Below are 18149 nucleotides of genomic sequence, written 5' to 3'. Positions count from 1 at the left end.
CTTATTAACATCAAATAATTGTGGTAATGCTAAAAACTAACTTTAGGTCCGTATCTTTGCTAATTGAAAAAGTAGCGCTGTTGATTTCTATGACTATTCGTAAGACTAGCCAACTGCACAGGACGTATTATATAAGTGTGCGCAAATACACAATTTTAAGAGAACATTATTTATTCCTTCACTCACGTAATCCAATGGGACCGCAAATCCGATGCGACCGGAGTTCAGACACAGGGCCAAAGACATTACGTGCTTTCCGAGACACGAGTTCAAATGATGGCAACTTCGACTCTGGGTTACTACTGTGAATTTCTTGAAACAAAAAAATCTTACACAGTATTTTAAGCTAAACCAACGAATCATATAATTTTGTTTTTTATTGATAGCTAACTATTTATTATTTATTTTTATATATTATATATAATCCAGTTTTCATTTGTTGCTTGTTAATCAATTAATTAAATGTTTATTTTACTTAATTTACTAATTATCTGTGCGTTTGTAAATTTGGGCTTTACATATCGAATATTTAACTCGGTGAAATAGGATTATTTTAATTGCTTTTTTTTTAAATTAATAAACGGAAAACTAAACAAATAGTATCGACTATAGACATGCATTCCATATTCAAATATTATTTAATACTGCCATTAACTCGATTTGTCAAAAGCTCAGACGCATGCTGTCGCATCGTATTTCACGATATCATGTTTGGAGATCATTTAAATACCTAATCGTGAGTTCACGGCGCTTCGGGCTTGAACTACATTACTTTTGATGACTTCATTGTCCACCTTCGACTTAATACGTTATAATGGAGCGAGTTATCGCGGGTGGTCTTTGTAATTGCCTAAACCCTTTCCAATCTTTCATACAGATACTATTATTATTTAATTTTCTTCTTTCTAAAACCACGTATTTACGATGTGATCACGCATCCGAATAGACAATATCTTACTTTGACGGGTTGTTTTTTTTTTAAATACACAATAATTTTCATAGCTGACTTTACTATAGTTATTATTATTCTATATCGTTAAAATATTTTTAAATAGTTTACGGAAGTAATAAGTTTCTATATTGAATCATTATAGTTTTCGAAAAGCAATAAAATGCTTTACGTTCTTTACTAGTAAGCGCGCTAAAGGTTCACTTCGTTAAATTAAACAACTTAAGCATTTATATGTCAGTAATTTCTCCATATAAGAAGTAAATATTTCATTAAATATATACAAGTTTCAATCAACTCAAGATCAAGTCTATAAAAATGTTGTCACTCGCCTTTACTATTTTCAAATAATTGGTGTTAATATCAAGTTTGTTAGGCAACTTACTAATGACATCGTACTTGTATTTAATAAGAATGTAGATAATTTTTCGACTTTTATTTCTCGGAATTATCTTTAATGCTGATATAGGAAATAAACTATTACCGTACGTAAGTGTGTTTCGTGAGTTTCAATTGCAGGTACCTAATTGTGGCCTTATAGCCTACGTAAGACATATCGACAAAGATTGGCCAAATTACGTCACCAAGCACGAAGAATTTGTAAGTGGCCGAATAAGTACCAAACTTTCTCCTTAAGAGGATAAGCGTGCCTGTGCCTAAATTATCACCATATATAAATTTAGAAAATCATGAATACCAATGCTCCAGTACATACAAAACTTAAATAGACTAAGGTAATGACATGATGGCAAAATAAGGCTAATAAAGTTCTTTTTCATTTGTTCCGAAACAAAAAATAAGTTCCATATTTTAAAAGCCGTAATTTTGATATATGAATAATTGAACTTAAAATATATACTATTAATTTCAGTTCACAAACAAACACCAAACAATGCGTAGTAGTATATAAATCTAATTAAAATTCCACTAAACATATATTTCAAACATTGTATAGTATAATCTAACGGAATAATAAATGAATTACCTGCTGTTGACCTGCTGATTATTTCAAACCCACTTTGGTGGTCTTTCCGACTCTATAATCATTATATTCCCAAATAAATAACCATCAACTCCCTTTGTTATTAGATCACACGATTAACAACTTAATGCTATGTCTCGGGCTGTCCTATTGTTTGCATTTTTATTGTCTTCGATAGACAATTTGTTATTATTATCATTTCGGATAATAGGTAATTACTTGCTGGACCGGACCGTTCATAATAAATAATGTTCCGTAATAGTTGGACGATTAATCCGTTTGGTCTATTCAATGTCCGGTAATAACCTCTTTTCAAAAGTAAAAAATGGTCGTGAACTGTTTATAATGACAGGGACTAAAAGTTACGGTCCCGGCGATTTATTCTATCTTTACTTTTATGGATTCCGCAGATATGGTCAGGAAAAACTGGAACCTTGTCAAAACTAGGCCAAGTTAGAAAGCAGAACTTAGTATTAGAAAATATGGGATAGTTTACGATTTAATCCCACGCGAACAGTGATTGAAATAAATTGTTTCGTTAAGTAAATAAAATATCACCCCAAATTAATGATAAAGCTTAACAAAGTGGTAATTTTACACGAACGAGTTGGATGCCGTGATAAAGGTTATTATTCGACACCTTAAAACATCCCTCCATAAATACTGGGGCGTTTCTATTAAAATCACAATTTAAATGTACGAAGCTAGAGAGCTCTTAAGGCAACGAATTTATTAAAGCGGGGTGAAATATGCAATGAAATTATTGCCCTACTTGCTCCACCCCAAGCGTCGCGAAAAAAACTTGAAAGAACCATTCGCTTTGTTTATTTATTTTTTGTGAACGCTTTATTAACCACGGAGGCGAGTATTTGCAAAAAAACTTGTTACTATGGAAAGAAATATCCTTCGAAGACGATCTTTTTATATATTAAAGTAAAATGTTTGCATTTAAATATTTTTACGTGCGAGTTATTCCGTTTATTTCATTTTGAGGCAATTGCATATTCATTTGTGATTATAATTTACAAAACATATTTTTTTAAAACATTACAATTAGCTTATCTTAAAACTTTAGTATATATTTTTCGTGCTTAATTATTATCGTTCTTACGAGAAACATTTTATTTTCTCTCGCTCTAAATAAATAAAAGAAGATAATGTGAAGGCAGTACAGTGCTGCCCGGAGGCGATCTATCCTTGCTCCCTTCGAAAGAAACATAATCAAAACTGTTGAAGGGAGGGGTGTCTGAGACTCGACTGCAATTACATTATATGTCTAGTCGAGAAAAACTACATAACTAACAAAACTATACTAGATGTCTGCGATATGAATGAAACGCAGTATGTCGCCATATATCTTTTTTTTTTTAAAGAATCAGACTAACAGTCAATTATCAGAATTATCAAACCTAGAAGTCTGCACATTAAGGTACTTTAATATTTTGCATTCCTTACCCGCCTTTACGTTATAATGCGAAATAAGTCACATCTGCGCTAATCGCTTATCTGCTTAATTTATAAATTAAAAAATATATTATATATATTTTACTTTCTGTACAGTTAAAATGTTTTGCAATTACTATATCTATGGTTAGCATATAATTAAATAATCGTAAGTAATAAACAACCTCCTGCGTGTTAATTTTATTTCATAAATATTTTGTGGTCATAAGGCATTCTTTAAATATGTTTGTAACACGTAACGCGGTCCCGCCATATGTTTTATTTGTTGGCTGTTTATTTTTTTCTGTGTCACATTACAAGTGCCGCTTTAAAAATAATAAAAGAGTCGTTAAATTTGAGGAGGACGAGATGTTATCTGCAACTGCATCCAGTATCTTGCATATTAACGAGGCTTTGATGCAGAATAAAAAAAAATCGTATATTATGTTAATTGATTTGTCGTGTTTTTATTTTAAAATGTGATTATTTATTTCTTGATTGTTCGATAAATCTTACTGTTTATCTGTAATGTCAAATGACAGTTATTATTAAACATACATTGTCCTTTAAATCCTCATTATCTCTGAAAATCAATTTTAGAAGAAGTCTCTTTGAAAACGAGAGATCAACGTATTCGGTCTTTTTATTTTCTTATAGGTACTTTTTGTTTCGTTAGTTTTGTATGTTTTCGTTATGTTTTATTTGGACTACGACTCAATTAAGTAACCTACTCTCCAAGGATTACAAAATGTGAGAAACGTTATATTTTTTAACTAAATAAGTCAGTTTTTATTAGTATAAATTACCTTATCATCTTAAATGATGATGAAGACGATGGTCCCTCAGCCGAAATTCGGCCACGCTGACCGGACAAGAATTAGCAAACTGTGATAATATAACAGGAGATATTAAAGTGAATCTATGTTTGTGCAAACATAAATGCACTTTCAATTCTTGCGATCACATAATGTGTGCTGGCAATAAGACACGACTGATGTGAGTTTTTTCGTATTCAATGCCCTCGCGTATCGTTTATCCAATTGAGTTAAAATTGTTGACAATTGTTATCGGCACGTGTGCCAACACATAATATAAGAAACGTACAATAGATGGAGAAAAAATGTAGAAATCGCAGCGCAAGCGGACCATTAAATTCTTGGTGGGTAGGACTTTGTGGAAATCAATCTGGATAGGTACCACCCACTCATCAGATATTCTACAGCCAAGCAAAAATACTTTTTAGCTTGTGTTTCAGTTTGAAGGATGAGTGAGCTTAATTATAGGCACAAGGGACATAACATCATTGTTCCCGAGGTTGGTGGCGCTTTTTCAATGTAAGGAATGGTTCATATCTATTACATCACCAATGTCTATGGGCAGTAGAAACAACTTACCTTCAAGTAGCTTATTTGCAAATATGCCTAACTATTTTATAAAAAATGTTTTACTCATTTAAAAAATGTATAACACGTTTGTGCACATTGTTTTTCATGCAAAAATACCAAGATAAGTTTTTATCGAATACGCTTCTTTCCGTAACAGCCTGTGAATGTTCCACTACTGGGCTAAGGCCTCCTCTCCCTTTTTGAGGAGAAGATATGGAGCTTGTTCCACCACGCTGCTCCAATGCTAGTTGGTGGAATACACGTGGCAGAATTTCAGTGAAATTAGACACATGCAGGTTTCCTCACGATGTTTTCCTTCACCGTAAAGCACGAGATGAATTATAAGGACAAATTAAGCACATGAAAATTCAGTGGTGCTCGCCCGGGTTTGAACCCACGATCATCGGTTAAGATTCACGCGTTCTTACCACTGGGCCATCTCGCCCCAATACGCTTCTTTGCAATATATAAAAAAATAATTAATTATCTGCAAAAAATCTATACGAACCAATTATGCAAGTCGCATATAAACACTTCTAATATATTTATATTTTTAATCAACTATATGGAAAATGCTTAAGTTGTAAATCACGCTTTTAATTTCAATTTGGTTTATCAAATAAACTGAAGATAATTTTTGGTTTTTCAACATCGCGTTGAGATTAAAGAAAGAGGGGATGGTTCTAGTATATCGCGATGCGAAGAAATATAAATCATACAAGCGCTGTTTGGATTTTGTTTATTTATAATATATACATGTTCGGAGTCTGGCTTTTTGTATCTTCGTTGATAGACATAATTATAAATACAGATTAAGAACTCATATACATTTTTTTCCAGTTCAAGTAATTAAAGTGTATCTTATTCAATTGGTATAAGGTTTAAAATTGATCGTGTAAAATGCAATCAATTGTATTACCATCTTGTATTCTAATTTTTTATATTAATCATATTGACATCGAGTTAATCGAACAATTTAAAATATGATAAAAATAAGCAAACATTTGTCTTTAAATTGTTGTGTATCCAAATCCAGAAGATTAATAGAGACATATTTTAACAAATTCGCAATTCGCCGAATATGCCCGATCGGAGTGTGACGCATTGTCGGTCACGAGAGAGGTAAACTTTGTTAGAGTTTCATCTGATTGATATGTCAACTCAGATTTACTGGTGGTAGGGCTTTGTGCAAGCTCGTCTGGGTAGGTACCACCCACTCATCAGATATTCTACCGCAAAACATCAATACTTGATATTGTTGTGTTCCGGTTTGAAGGGTGAGTGAGCCAGTGTAATTACAGGCACAAGGGACATAAAATCTTAGTTCCTAAGGTTGGTGGCGCATTGGCTATAAGCGATGGTTGACATTTCTTACAATGCCAATGTCTAAGGGCGTTTGGTGACTACTTACCATCAGGTGGCCCATATGCTCGTCCACCTTCCTATTCTATAAAAAAAAAGACCAGCTTGACAACTGGCTCACCGCGAGGAGGATGACCCCTCGCCGAATATGCCATTGACTATTATAATTATAGAATACATCAAAATAAGGCAATCCGAAGACAAGGTCATCTTGATTGTGATACAAAGTTAGTTCTACATGACACTGCAGAATTATAAAATTATTTTTACGATTTATCATATTTATTTTATATAACTTCTTTATGTTTTATGATAAATACATTTGTAGTACAACTAACGAGCGACTGTGATGATTATTTCATGACTACAGCGATGTTAGTAGTTTAAAATGATAATCTTATTTGTTCCGAAACGGTAATCAACTGTTTTTCCAAAATAAGATAACTCGGGAGTATAAGAGTTTAAGTTATAGTTTATATAGGATTTTGTTTGTTTCATAAAATATCATAAAAGAAACGCAATCACATCACACGTTGTTTTTTGAAATGATACAAAGCTATAAGCACTACAGCAATAGTCGAGAACATTTAAAAAGCAATCCATATGATCGTAAACGTGAGATCAAACCCCTCGGATTCGTCACGGCCCTTCGTCAAATCCGGTAAATATTAAAATATCAAAAGCCTGTGGCTACGCTCGCTATAGTGCGCCATCGCCCCTGATGCATCCCCCATGTTGAGGATCGGTGTAAGATGTAAGATATTTACTTTTAAACATCGAAATTTTTTGTTCAAAAACCACATTTTGAGAACAATAAACTTGTGGATTTTTTTGCCATCTACGTAATTTTTTTATATCTTTATTTATAGTGCTTTTTGTTAAACGCCTGTGCGTTACTTAATTAGTACTTCCTTATTTAAATAAAAATATTTGAGGTCAATAATAAGAAAACTTCAATAAAAATTAACAAACCAACATAAAATACTTCGATTGTAAATTATATAAAGAATGAATGACCAAATAAATAACAATCTAGCATGTTCTTTAAACCCTTGATTTTCACCACGGCGGCCACTCTCAAAGGAACCAACTGCGAAAGACATTACAGTGCACAAGTGTGTGCAAACACAGATACACTCTCATAATCCGATGGGACGGCAAATCCGATACGTCCGGGAAAAGTTCAGGCGCAGGTCCAACGACTTTACGTGTTATCCGAGGCGCAGTAGTGTACACACTTTTAACTTCCAATTTAATTTAATTTAGGAAATAATTTCCCTTTACATTTAACTTTTTATCGGCCCAACCCGGGGTTCGAACCCACAACGTAGTCGTATGCCGCTAGCCCAACGAGGTCAATCATGGTCATCTTATGTAGATATAAATTAATAGTTTATTTAATTAATTTTAGTTACGCCGAACCGTCATGACTTACACCATAATTTTAATTGAGACTGACCCCACCGACTTATTATACAGAACATATTCGTCGTTATTCCTTCGACATAGCAATTAAATTCCTTTAAACAAAATGCAAATTGGATCCCAGTTTATCCCACGTCGCTGACAGAAAGCACGACTCGGTACACAATAACGCTTCCGAAATTCAAATCGATTTACTTCAATTAAGATCGTATTGTTCGAAACACATTTTACTGGTGGTAGAGCTTTGTTCAAGCTCGTCTGGGTATGTACCACCCACTCATCAGATATTCTACCGCAAAACAGCAGTACTTGGTATTGTTGTGTTCCGGTTTGAAGGATGAGTGAGCCAGGGTAATTACAGGCACAAGGGACATAACATCTTAGTTCCCAAGGTTGGTGGCGCATTGGTGATGTAAGCGATGGTTAACATTTCTTACAATGCCAATGTCTATGGGCGTTGGTGACCACTTACCATCAGGTGGCCCATATGCTTGTCCGCCTTCCTATTCTATAAAAAAAAACACGCTGTAGAGGGAAGCTGATAGAAAAATCAAATTTTAGTGAATATTTAGATAAAGAGAAATCGAAACCAAAAAAAGGCTATGATATAAAAATATGTGAACACGGTGTGTTTGTAGACACAAATTAAAACTCCTAAATATGTATTCATTATGAAAATATCGTTCTCAGGAGCTCGCGATATAAGTTACTATTAATAGGAGTCCATAGTGTTTTATTCACAAATTAAATATATTTTGGATTATTTATAAATATATTTTATCTGTAAGCATAATAATAACAATTAAAAATATTTATGGAAATTTATTTTCAGTCCGTCTAGGTTGTACTCGCGATGTCGAACCGAAAATAGTCTCCAGGGATCTAAAGAATATATTTATAGATGTGTAGCGTAGATCGATGGGGCTCTAATCATGAGGGTGCGACCTTCAGGGCCCAAATAAGTTTAAACATCCGTCCGAGGGGGTTTTATTGCATTACGTTACCCAGGGAGCGAAAAAGACGACAATATGGCAATACTTGAATCACATAAATTGGTTATCGACATTTTACGTTCCGTTACGATTTTATACATTTCAAGTAATATAAAGAATTTAACCAAATGTCACAAATTCAAATTACATAATAAAGTGGTCGGAATAATTATTTATTATTGTTTTTAATTTAGTATTCTTTGCATACACTCATTTCATTTTGTTCATCAGTTGATAACCGTTACCGTACAACATCGCTTTACATGTGCCGTGAATACATCTAAATGTAAGTATTGAATAAAAAACAATTGAAAAACGAGTACATTAATGGAGATTACAAATAAAATGTCAAGTTTCCAAGCCGCATTGTAGGCGCGTGTTAAATTCTGAACGTTTGTTGCAGCACAGCAGTCTGCCAAATGAAAGGTCGTTATTACCTCATTTTTGCCAATTAAATGGCCTAACATGGCTTAAATTTATTACAAAACAACTTCACATGACGCGCGAATTGCAAATATCTTGCAAATTAAATATAAATTTTATAATGCTAAGCACCAAAACTTGCGACATTGCTCAAGCCAATTGCGCCTAAAAGCGTGAAGCGCTGTTTTAATATAAGTATAGTTTTATAGTTATTGCTTTTTATTGATAAAATATTGAACTCTTGCGCTTAAATTCAAGAGTAAAAGGTATCCGGGTATAGGTGAAATATACTTGTTGTGTAGGCATAAATCTCGTCCATACTTGGCGACTTGCCTTTCTAAGGCATCATTTATATATAAAAGTCTGTGAAAGTTATACACGGCTAATAATATGATCGCAAACAATTTTACTCTTCTATATAACTATATGTTATGAACACATTTAAGATGGATTGTATAAAATTTCTTAAAAGTTCTTCATGCGTAGCTTAGCCGAATTCATAAATAATATTGAGCAGTGCCCAGAGGGTAGTTTGTCCACGAGTTTGTGTTTTATATAAATACTTGATTAGTTAAATAGATACTAGAATATATTTACGACGGGTGAAAATATCTAGTCTATTTGAAAGTGTTATAATTTTTTTTTAAATGATGTTTGTTGTTTTTTTTTAGATGCCGGTGAGCTGTGTCTCAACAAGGGTTGTTGCGGCGCGGGAGCACGCTCACGTCTCACGCAACAAGCCCGCTCGCAGCTCGAAAGTGCTCTTCGAAGCGAACTGAGCAAATTGGCTGACATTTTATCCAATAGAGCCAAGCGTTTTGACGGTAAGTTGATACTTTCTTTTTAAAACGTACTTAATTTTCGAGGCTCTGAAGTCTACTACGTCCAATGATATATGATATATATGAAGTCTACTAAGTCTAGTCTACGTCCAATTTCAAAGTTCTGGAATTCTACTGCTATATTCTTGACAGAAAAGACCAACGCGACTGCCCACTAGACCTAGATTCTAGACAAGGCACATGAATAAATCCATAAATAAATAGATACTTAAATGAAAAGAGATTGTATCTCTATTTCAGTTTAATAAACAGAAGTTGCATTTTGAAATGCTGTCTGAACTATTTCAACTTGTTAGTGAATGTTTTATCATTATATCAATTCCGCCCACGGGATACAATATTCTAAGACATTATCTCGACAAGATCTAGCTTAGCATTACTTTTACCTTTATAATTATAATTTGATTATAGCTAATATTACGATTTGAAATTTATTAATGAATTATTTTAATGTTACATATTTCCTCATTATTAATACTGTAAATGCGAACTAAAGTGTTTGTTGGACATAAAAGTTATTAAAATATTAACCCTTCTTTCTTAAGAAGAGAGTTCTAACTTGGGAACTTGTTACTAAACCTCAATCACGAGCCTTGTTACTCTGTATCAGAATTTGTAATCTTACAAACATACATGATTATATACCTTATTGCTGGATTTCGTATAATTTTCAAAGCTGAAAATTGGAACGTTCGTTTTTTTTATTAAGTAATTTGAATAAAACACGTAAGAAATCGAGACTGACAGAGTCAAACGAAATGGCTATTAAAATATATTATTTAATACAATACCGCAACTTCTACTTGGACTACAATCGAGAGTAGGTAATTCAACTGCACGTCAAAAACACGTCTGCCTTTTTCATATGTAAGTAAAGCCTTCGTCAGAATATATTTTTTATAAAACGTATGAAATTGAATCTCGTGTCGATGTTAATTAACTCTCTATAAGTAATACAAGATTGCTTATATCCGTAATTATTATTCAAAAAAATGTTTTCAAAGTTTCTTGCAGATTCTTTTCTGTTAAATCGTAACCTGTACTAGTTGTTGGTTTAACGAATCGTGATTGTATGATTTTTAAATAATTCAATTCAAAAGTATTTAATTATTTTAAAATTGAATAAAATTTAATACTCTACTTTTGAAGTATGAGTCGGCAGCTTAAAAATCAATCAATAAAAAGATTGCTTAAAAAAAGTCTTCGACGTTTTCATACGTGTACATTAAACCTTGACAAAATACCGCGTACAAAATACAATTGTTGTAAATGAAAATTAACCTTTGTCAAAACCGAGCTGTGCCAAATATCAAAAGAATTAATTAAGACGTCGAGTCAAAGTAAAAACAACGTTAACATTTATAACAATCAAAATGTAAAGTAACGAGCAGATTTAATGCTTCCACTGTTGAGCCGAGGAGCTCCTCTCTATAGAAAATTTGAAGCTAAATTTCGACTGAATTACTCTAATACAGATATTCTTAAGATGTTCTACACCAGCAAACAACAAGATGAATTATTACACCTCATTAGTGCTTGCTTAGATTCGAACCCGTTACCTTCGATTACAATCCACTCACTCAGTACTCAAAGTACGTACAATAAGGATAATATTCTTCGCGTTTTTAAACAAGTAGGTACGTTGTTTAACATTTCGTAAGAAGTTTAACAAACATTAATATTAATATTAAGGAGTGAGTGGTCGGCGCTTATAAATAGATGCGTGACCGCTTGCGGGTTATCGCGAGAAAACTGTACTTATGCGGCCACTACCACTGGCGTCTTGATGCGATTAAAAAATATTTTACATTTATGCAAAATCAGTTGCGTATTATGAATATTTCGCCTCAATAGCATATCATTTGGTTATTGAAATCTAAGTGAAAATTCTAAATAGCAGCTACAAATATTTACTCTTACAAAAAATGCTTGCTCATATCAAATCTCAAGTATTAAGGCCCCTTATTATCGGGGGCCTAATTTCAACCTTAAATACATAAATTGATTAAAAATTTACACGATCGCTCTGTGATTGAAGAAATACTAAAATCAGTTCACAACGTCGAGGAACTTATATAATTATTATGTTGTAATTAAACTAGCTTAATCACCCTTCAAACTGGAGCACAATACAGATTATTAATGTTTGATTATCGATTGACCGAATTGAATATTAATATATAGTTTGGCTCCTCTTGAATGTTGACGGTCTTATTTACCTATAAGCGTTATTACGCGGTAATTTAGTTTTCGCTCTTTCTAGCATTATTGATTTGACATTCGAAAGAATAAGACAAAGTATTGTTGAATCACCTGCAGGACACCGTTTATAGGTAAGGCCATTGGTGTTTAGTTAAACACTGCTTTCTCTCTCTGTCATCACTGACTTGCCATTTAAAAGAAGAACACAGCATTGTTTAACTAACAGCCCCCTAAACAACACTTATAAAGCCGTAAGTCGTTTATCCCCACTACTTGTTACGCTAAAATAGATATAGGAAGTAATTACGGTTATCTCGAGCTAGTGTCCTTCTTTTCTCTCCTTTAAATCTGTTCTTATATAAAAAACAACTTTTAAAATACTCTTTCCAACGAGTAATTTGTTTGTATACATTTTTTTGTCATGATAAGGGTCCGTTCACACAGACCGGCTCGGAGAGGAGAGCAGATTTTTATCACGTTGGAAACAGTGTTTTGAGTGATTGTAGTAAAGTTTATTTTTGCATTTGCACCTTTTTTGTCATTAAAAATGCCTGAACGCGCTTCGTGTGAAGTAATAAAAGGAGCCGACCGGCTCCGCTTGCGTGCTCTTTCTCGCTCGCACCCGCTTTCAGATCTCTTCCAGCCGGTCGATGTGAAATAGTTGGCGGCTCCGCTCCGGCCAATTCCAAGCGTATACGACCCGGTCTGTGTGAAAAGAAAAAAGCAGGCCGATGCTCTCCGAGCCGGTCTGTGTGAACGGACCCTAATTATTTGTCCAAATAAATAAACAGTTCAATCGCACTCGGACTTTGATTATAAATGGCCAGTACACTAAGCAGAAATAAGAATAATAATAATAACATCCTACATCATGAAACCTTCGTGTGTTTCGTAAAAAGACGAATAAGATTCGTTACAGTTATGACAAACATACTACTACCGGTTTAAATTACTCCGTATTTCTTGGGAGTTCAATGACAGAAGTATATTGTTAGAATTTGTAAAAAAATCTTCCAGTTGAAGTTTACCTCCAAGAGATGTAGAAGAGGAACTACTTTATGAGATATATAATTGAAAAAATAATAGTCAGTGTCACACGTGAATGTAGCAAGTGCGATTGTCTATATATCTTGTTCAACTCAAAACCGATAGCTATTCCGTAACGTAACCGTAACAGCCTGTGAATGTCCCACTGCTGGGCTAAAGGCCTCCTCTCCTCTTTTTGAGGAGAAGGTTTTGGAGCTTATTCCACCACGCTGCTCCAATGCGGGTTGGTAGAATTCACATGTGGCAGAATTTCAGTGAAATTAGACACATGCAGGTTTCCTCACGATGTTTTCCTTCACCGTAAAGCACGAGATGAATTATAATCACAAATTAAGCACATGAAAATTCAGTGGTGCTTGCCCGGGTTTGAAGCAGCAGTGTTTACCCACCAAACGGTATCCGGCCGGATATTATCCGGTATCCTGCTGGATTGCTTACATCTTTGATATTTTTCTATAAAATAACTGCATTAATGGTGGACAGAAAATGTATTCGTATATTATTAGGGAACAACTAAAATAATGTAACCGTTGATCTGGACGCAGACTATAAGTACGTACGTACCTGATATTATTATTATAATAATATAATTTATCTTAACTAATATTATATGTGAAATAATATAAATGGAAAAGTGAGTTGGATTATTTATCTACTAAGCCGTTACGTTGACATTTTTCATATATGTTGTCAGAGGTTACAGAAAAGAACTTAGGATACCTAGCAATATGAATTTTCGCGTGCTTAACTGAATAAAATACATCTCGCTCTCAGGGTTGAAAGAAACCAGTGACTGGGCAAATGAACCACGTCTCGGATGAAATTATTACATCGAAATTTACCAATCCGCTCTGTAACAGTCTAGTGAAATATATTTTAAGTCTCTCGTCAACGAGTTAAAAAATTTCGGGCTGTTGTCGTTAAGACATATCTTTAATTTATATATATGATATTTCTTTTAAAAATTGTACGTGAAATCAGTGTAGTTATACCAATAGTATCGGCATCGCTATTCCTTAACAAATAAATGGTATGAAGTCATGCAAACGGCATTCCTAGTTATAACTAATGGCCTCTTTACCGTATAAAGCTGTATCAAAGAGTTCGATGCTAAAGGCGACATGCCTTAACAGAGATAAAACTAACTTATTAGTTAAACAAGCAATGTTTGTGAATTTATTATTCAATTGAAACTAAATTTATTGTCATTGGAAAATCCAATATAATTATTTTGAAAACAACAAAGTGTTTTATTTGTTGGTTTAGGCTTCTTTCACGCGGCAACGATTCGACTTGAAAAATGAAAAATGAAAAAATTGCGTAAGAATAATACATTTTATGTTATAAAATAACAGCTTTTACTAAGAAAATCAAATCAAAGCCGGTCGTTGTAACATTCAATATTGAATCGTTCACTTTCGAAACATTCGTTAGGTCTCACTCATGTTTAAACTCTCACGTCGATTAAGAACTCACGTGTTATTGACACTGTCATTATACGTACCATCACTTACAGCTAATAAAGGAAAAGAGTTTGAAACTAAAAAGGTCATATATATAGAACACGTTGTTTTTTTAATGCTTAATTTTATTCGCAAATGCTGAAACTATTCTGCAAATTATGTTATTAATTTGTCTCACTTATTAGAAAACGTTTGACTATTCGCCGGTCTTTAATTCAAAAGTCAAAAATGATCATTTAATTTGGAAGTATTACACTTATTTATTGATTTTGAACAAATCTACTACATTTAGGAATAATCTGTTCCTTAGATACACACCGGAAAAAGAAAAAAAAAATATCCTAAAATTCTATTGCGTCAATTTTCATAGCAAATGTTATGCCTCGTTTCACAGTCCAAAAGTCCTATATCTCACAACGAAAATATGATGGCATTTAAATAAAAAAAATATATAAAATTTATTGCATATGACAACTTTTAAGAATAACTCGTTGATAAGAAAGGGTACATTCGAATGCGTCACATCTTATTTTAAGCTCGTTGCTGTAAACCCCGATGAGGTAACCCGTATGAATAGAAATGATATGACTTTTAATAAAAAATATTGTATTACAAATGTATCACTTGTATAAACAACAGTCAGAGTAAAGGGTAAGTAACTCTTTATTTAATTTACAACAATGCAACATTTATACATATAATGACTTTCTCTTTGTACAGCTTATAACATAACGATAATGCATGCGGTGTTCTAAAAGATCACAGAGAATTTTTCGATGTCGAACGAGTACCTTTGCTATTTTTAATTATTCTTGTTAGAAATTTAAGAAAAAAATTATTGTTTATTTATAATATAATTTGTAAGAAGTATATAAAGTGTAAAAAAGTCGAGATGGCCCAGTGGTAAGAACGCTTGAATCTTAGCTGATGAACGTGGGTTCAAACCCGGGCAAGCACCTTTGAATTTTCTGTGCTTAATTTCTGTTTATAATTCATCTCGTGCTTTTCGGTGAAGAAAAACATCGTGAAGAAACCTGCATGTGTCTAATTTCATCGAAATTCTGCCACATTCCGCCAACCCGCATTGGAGCAGCGTGGTGGAATAAGCTCCAAACCTTCTCCTCAAAAAGGGAGAGGAGGCCTTTGCTCAGCAGTTGGATATTTACAGGCTCCTACTTACTTGCTCTTATATATAGTGTGTCCTCAAATTCTTCCCAAATTGCACGCAAACGCTTAATACATGGATTTCTTGACAGAATAAAGCTAAGAACCAAAGCTGACTAGTGTATCCCTTTACCTTTAAATCGAATAGGTTAGACATGACAAATACTATCATGATTGTGTCCGGTCAATTAATTTAATGACAAACTTTTCTCACTGGCGACATAACTTTCGTTCTGGTTGTAAGTAATCAAACCTTATTCGGACTACGGAGTCCCGTTCCCCACAATTAGTTCCCTTTGAGCGTGGCGACACGATGGCGACGCGAGATACAAGGAAAATGTATAATAAAATCATTTTTAAACCAATTAAGAACCTTATACGGTATTATGGTAATTACAATTTTTAAAAATCGAATTCTTTTAACTTTTTCCGGTCAATAAATAAGTTCGCTGCGAGTTTTGTCTGACTACATAGAACATGTTTACAAGTAGCTAATGGTGATGCCAAGTAAACCCCCCTATAGACGTTGACATTGTAGGACATATTAGCCATTCCTGTGTTGCCAACGTGATACCAATAATCAAATCGATAATGTTATGTGCTCTAAGCCTCGCAATATTTAATTATTTAAATTAATGGATTTTTTAAAATTTACCTTAGTGTTGCTAATATTGATAACTACTTGTAATAATTATTTATTTGACTAAATGTTTGAATAATTTAGATAATTATGGAGTCCCGTGTCAGTAAGAGGCCATAAAATTGAATTTATTAAGTATACTTTTAATAATTTTTACATGACATAAACTAAAAATATTTAAAATAATCATAACGGTAAAAATAAATAAAAACTTATATATAGAAATAAAATATCACGAATATTAAAATACATAACAATGTGACATATATAATAAACACCAATAGAAAACATTTTATTTTGTCTTAGTATGTATTGAATGAATATTAAATTAAAATCAAATCGACTTCGCTGATAGTCCCTATCCTTATAGGGCTTCCTACAGCTTATTATTTTAATCTCTTAGTGTGTAAAAACTATAAAACGTCTTGTCATAATTAAGCTTTTAATTTGACTAAATCATTTGTTCGTGGGATGACCAAAAAAGTAAACATAGCATGTTCTTTTTGTGAACATTTATTACTAATTTTTTTGCAACCAAATTATCGTGTCGTATATTGTAAATGTCGTCCAAATTGTCTGGTAATCGTGTCGTCACGTATAAACATTCAATCCTTGTTTGGCCAGGCGCCCGGGGCCCGTTCTGCGGCAATTACTAGCGTAGCAGCGGGAAGCCAAACTTATGTATAATGTATGAAGTCTGCTACTAGGTGACCACTGTATCGTGTTCCTCTTGCAAAACTCGAAATGGTGGTTAAAAAAAAAACAAAGTTAAACGGGAAAATTAAGAAGTATATATCTTATATTTGATATTCAATAATTACCTACATTCTTTTAAATGTTAAGTAAAGTGTGTTTTGTTTTTATTATAAGAATTTAAATATGTAGTTATAAATTATAGTTATATGTGTGTGTGTTTATATAGGTGTGACTTAAATGTTCGTCATTTCTATGTTTCTTCAACTGGTTTTGATGATTCATCCGATGATCAGTTTTATTACCAACTATTATTTAATACTAAGCTGTCTGAGGATAGACGGTAGAGAACAAAACGGGCTATTGTGAAAACGTTTAAGACACTAGTTTTTATTGGCTTGGTATTACATACTTTGTTTTTTTTTTTTGTAATATAGAAAAAAATAATTACACAAAAAAAATTATCAATTACACCAAGCATATTATTTAATATGTATTTGAAAATGAGTACTTATTTAATAATAATAATAATAATAATAATAATAATAATAATAATAATAATAATAATAAAAAAACAAAATATTTTTTATTCAAATACACTTTTAGAAGAAGATTAAGATATTTTTCTCGGTAATTCTCAATCTTTTTTATGAAATACGTTGGCAAACTAGCGGCAAATGAGCAACCCGATGGGAAGTAGTCACAACCGCCCATAGACATTGGCGATGTAAGAAATATCAACCATTCCGCTCATCACCAGTGCACCACAACCTTGAGAACTAAGATCCTTGTGCCTGTAGTTACACTAGCTAACTGACCCTTCAAACCAGCACACAACTGTTCTAAATATTGCGTTCTGGCTGTATAATATATGATGAGTGGATGGTACCAACGCAGACACACAAAGCCAGCTACCAAAATATATTAAAACATGTAACAATATAATAAAAACAAAATATATAACGATTTATTAGGTAATTTATAAGAAGAAGGTTATGAATTCGGTTGTTTTTTTTTGTGAATGAAACGCGATATATCTGCTAATTATTTTGAAACAATTTTGATAAATAATATGACGCTTATTTATATATTATTCATGATTGAAGCTTTACAATTGAAAATGTATAAAGTCTGCTA

General features: G+C 33.0%; 1 protein-coding gene across 1 annotated transcript in view; it reads left to right on the top strand.

Annotated features, from left to right (window-relative positions):
- Positions 1-18149, top strand: part of LOC126776482 (glypican-4) — an 82395-nt gene that overhangs the window by 35523 nt on the left and 28723 nt on the right. Inside the window, exon 2 of the mRNA XM_050499045.1 lies at positions 9633-9785. Coding sequence (XP_050355002.1) covers positions 9633-9785 — 153 coding nt within the window. The remainder of the gene's footprint in view (positions 1-9632; positions 9786-18149) is intronic.

Source organism: Nymphalis io, chromosome 2 (assembly GCF_905147045.1).
Source record: "Nymphalis io chromosome 2, ilAglIoxx1.1, whole genome shotgun sequence".
NCBI lineage: Eukaryota > Metazoa > Arthropoda > Insecta > Lepidoptera > Nymphalidae > Nymphalis > Nymphalis io.
This window is presented reverse-complemented; position numbering and strand designations above follow the sequence as displayed.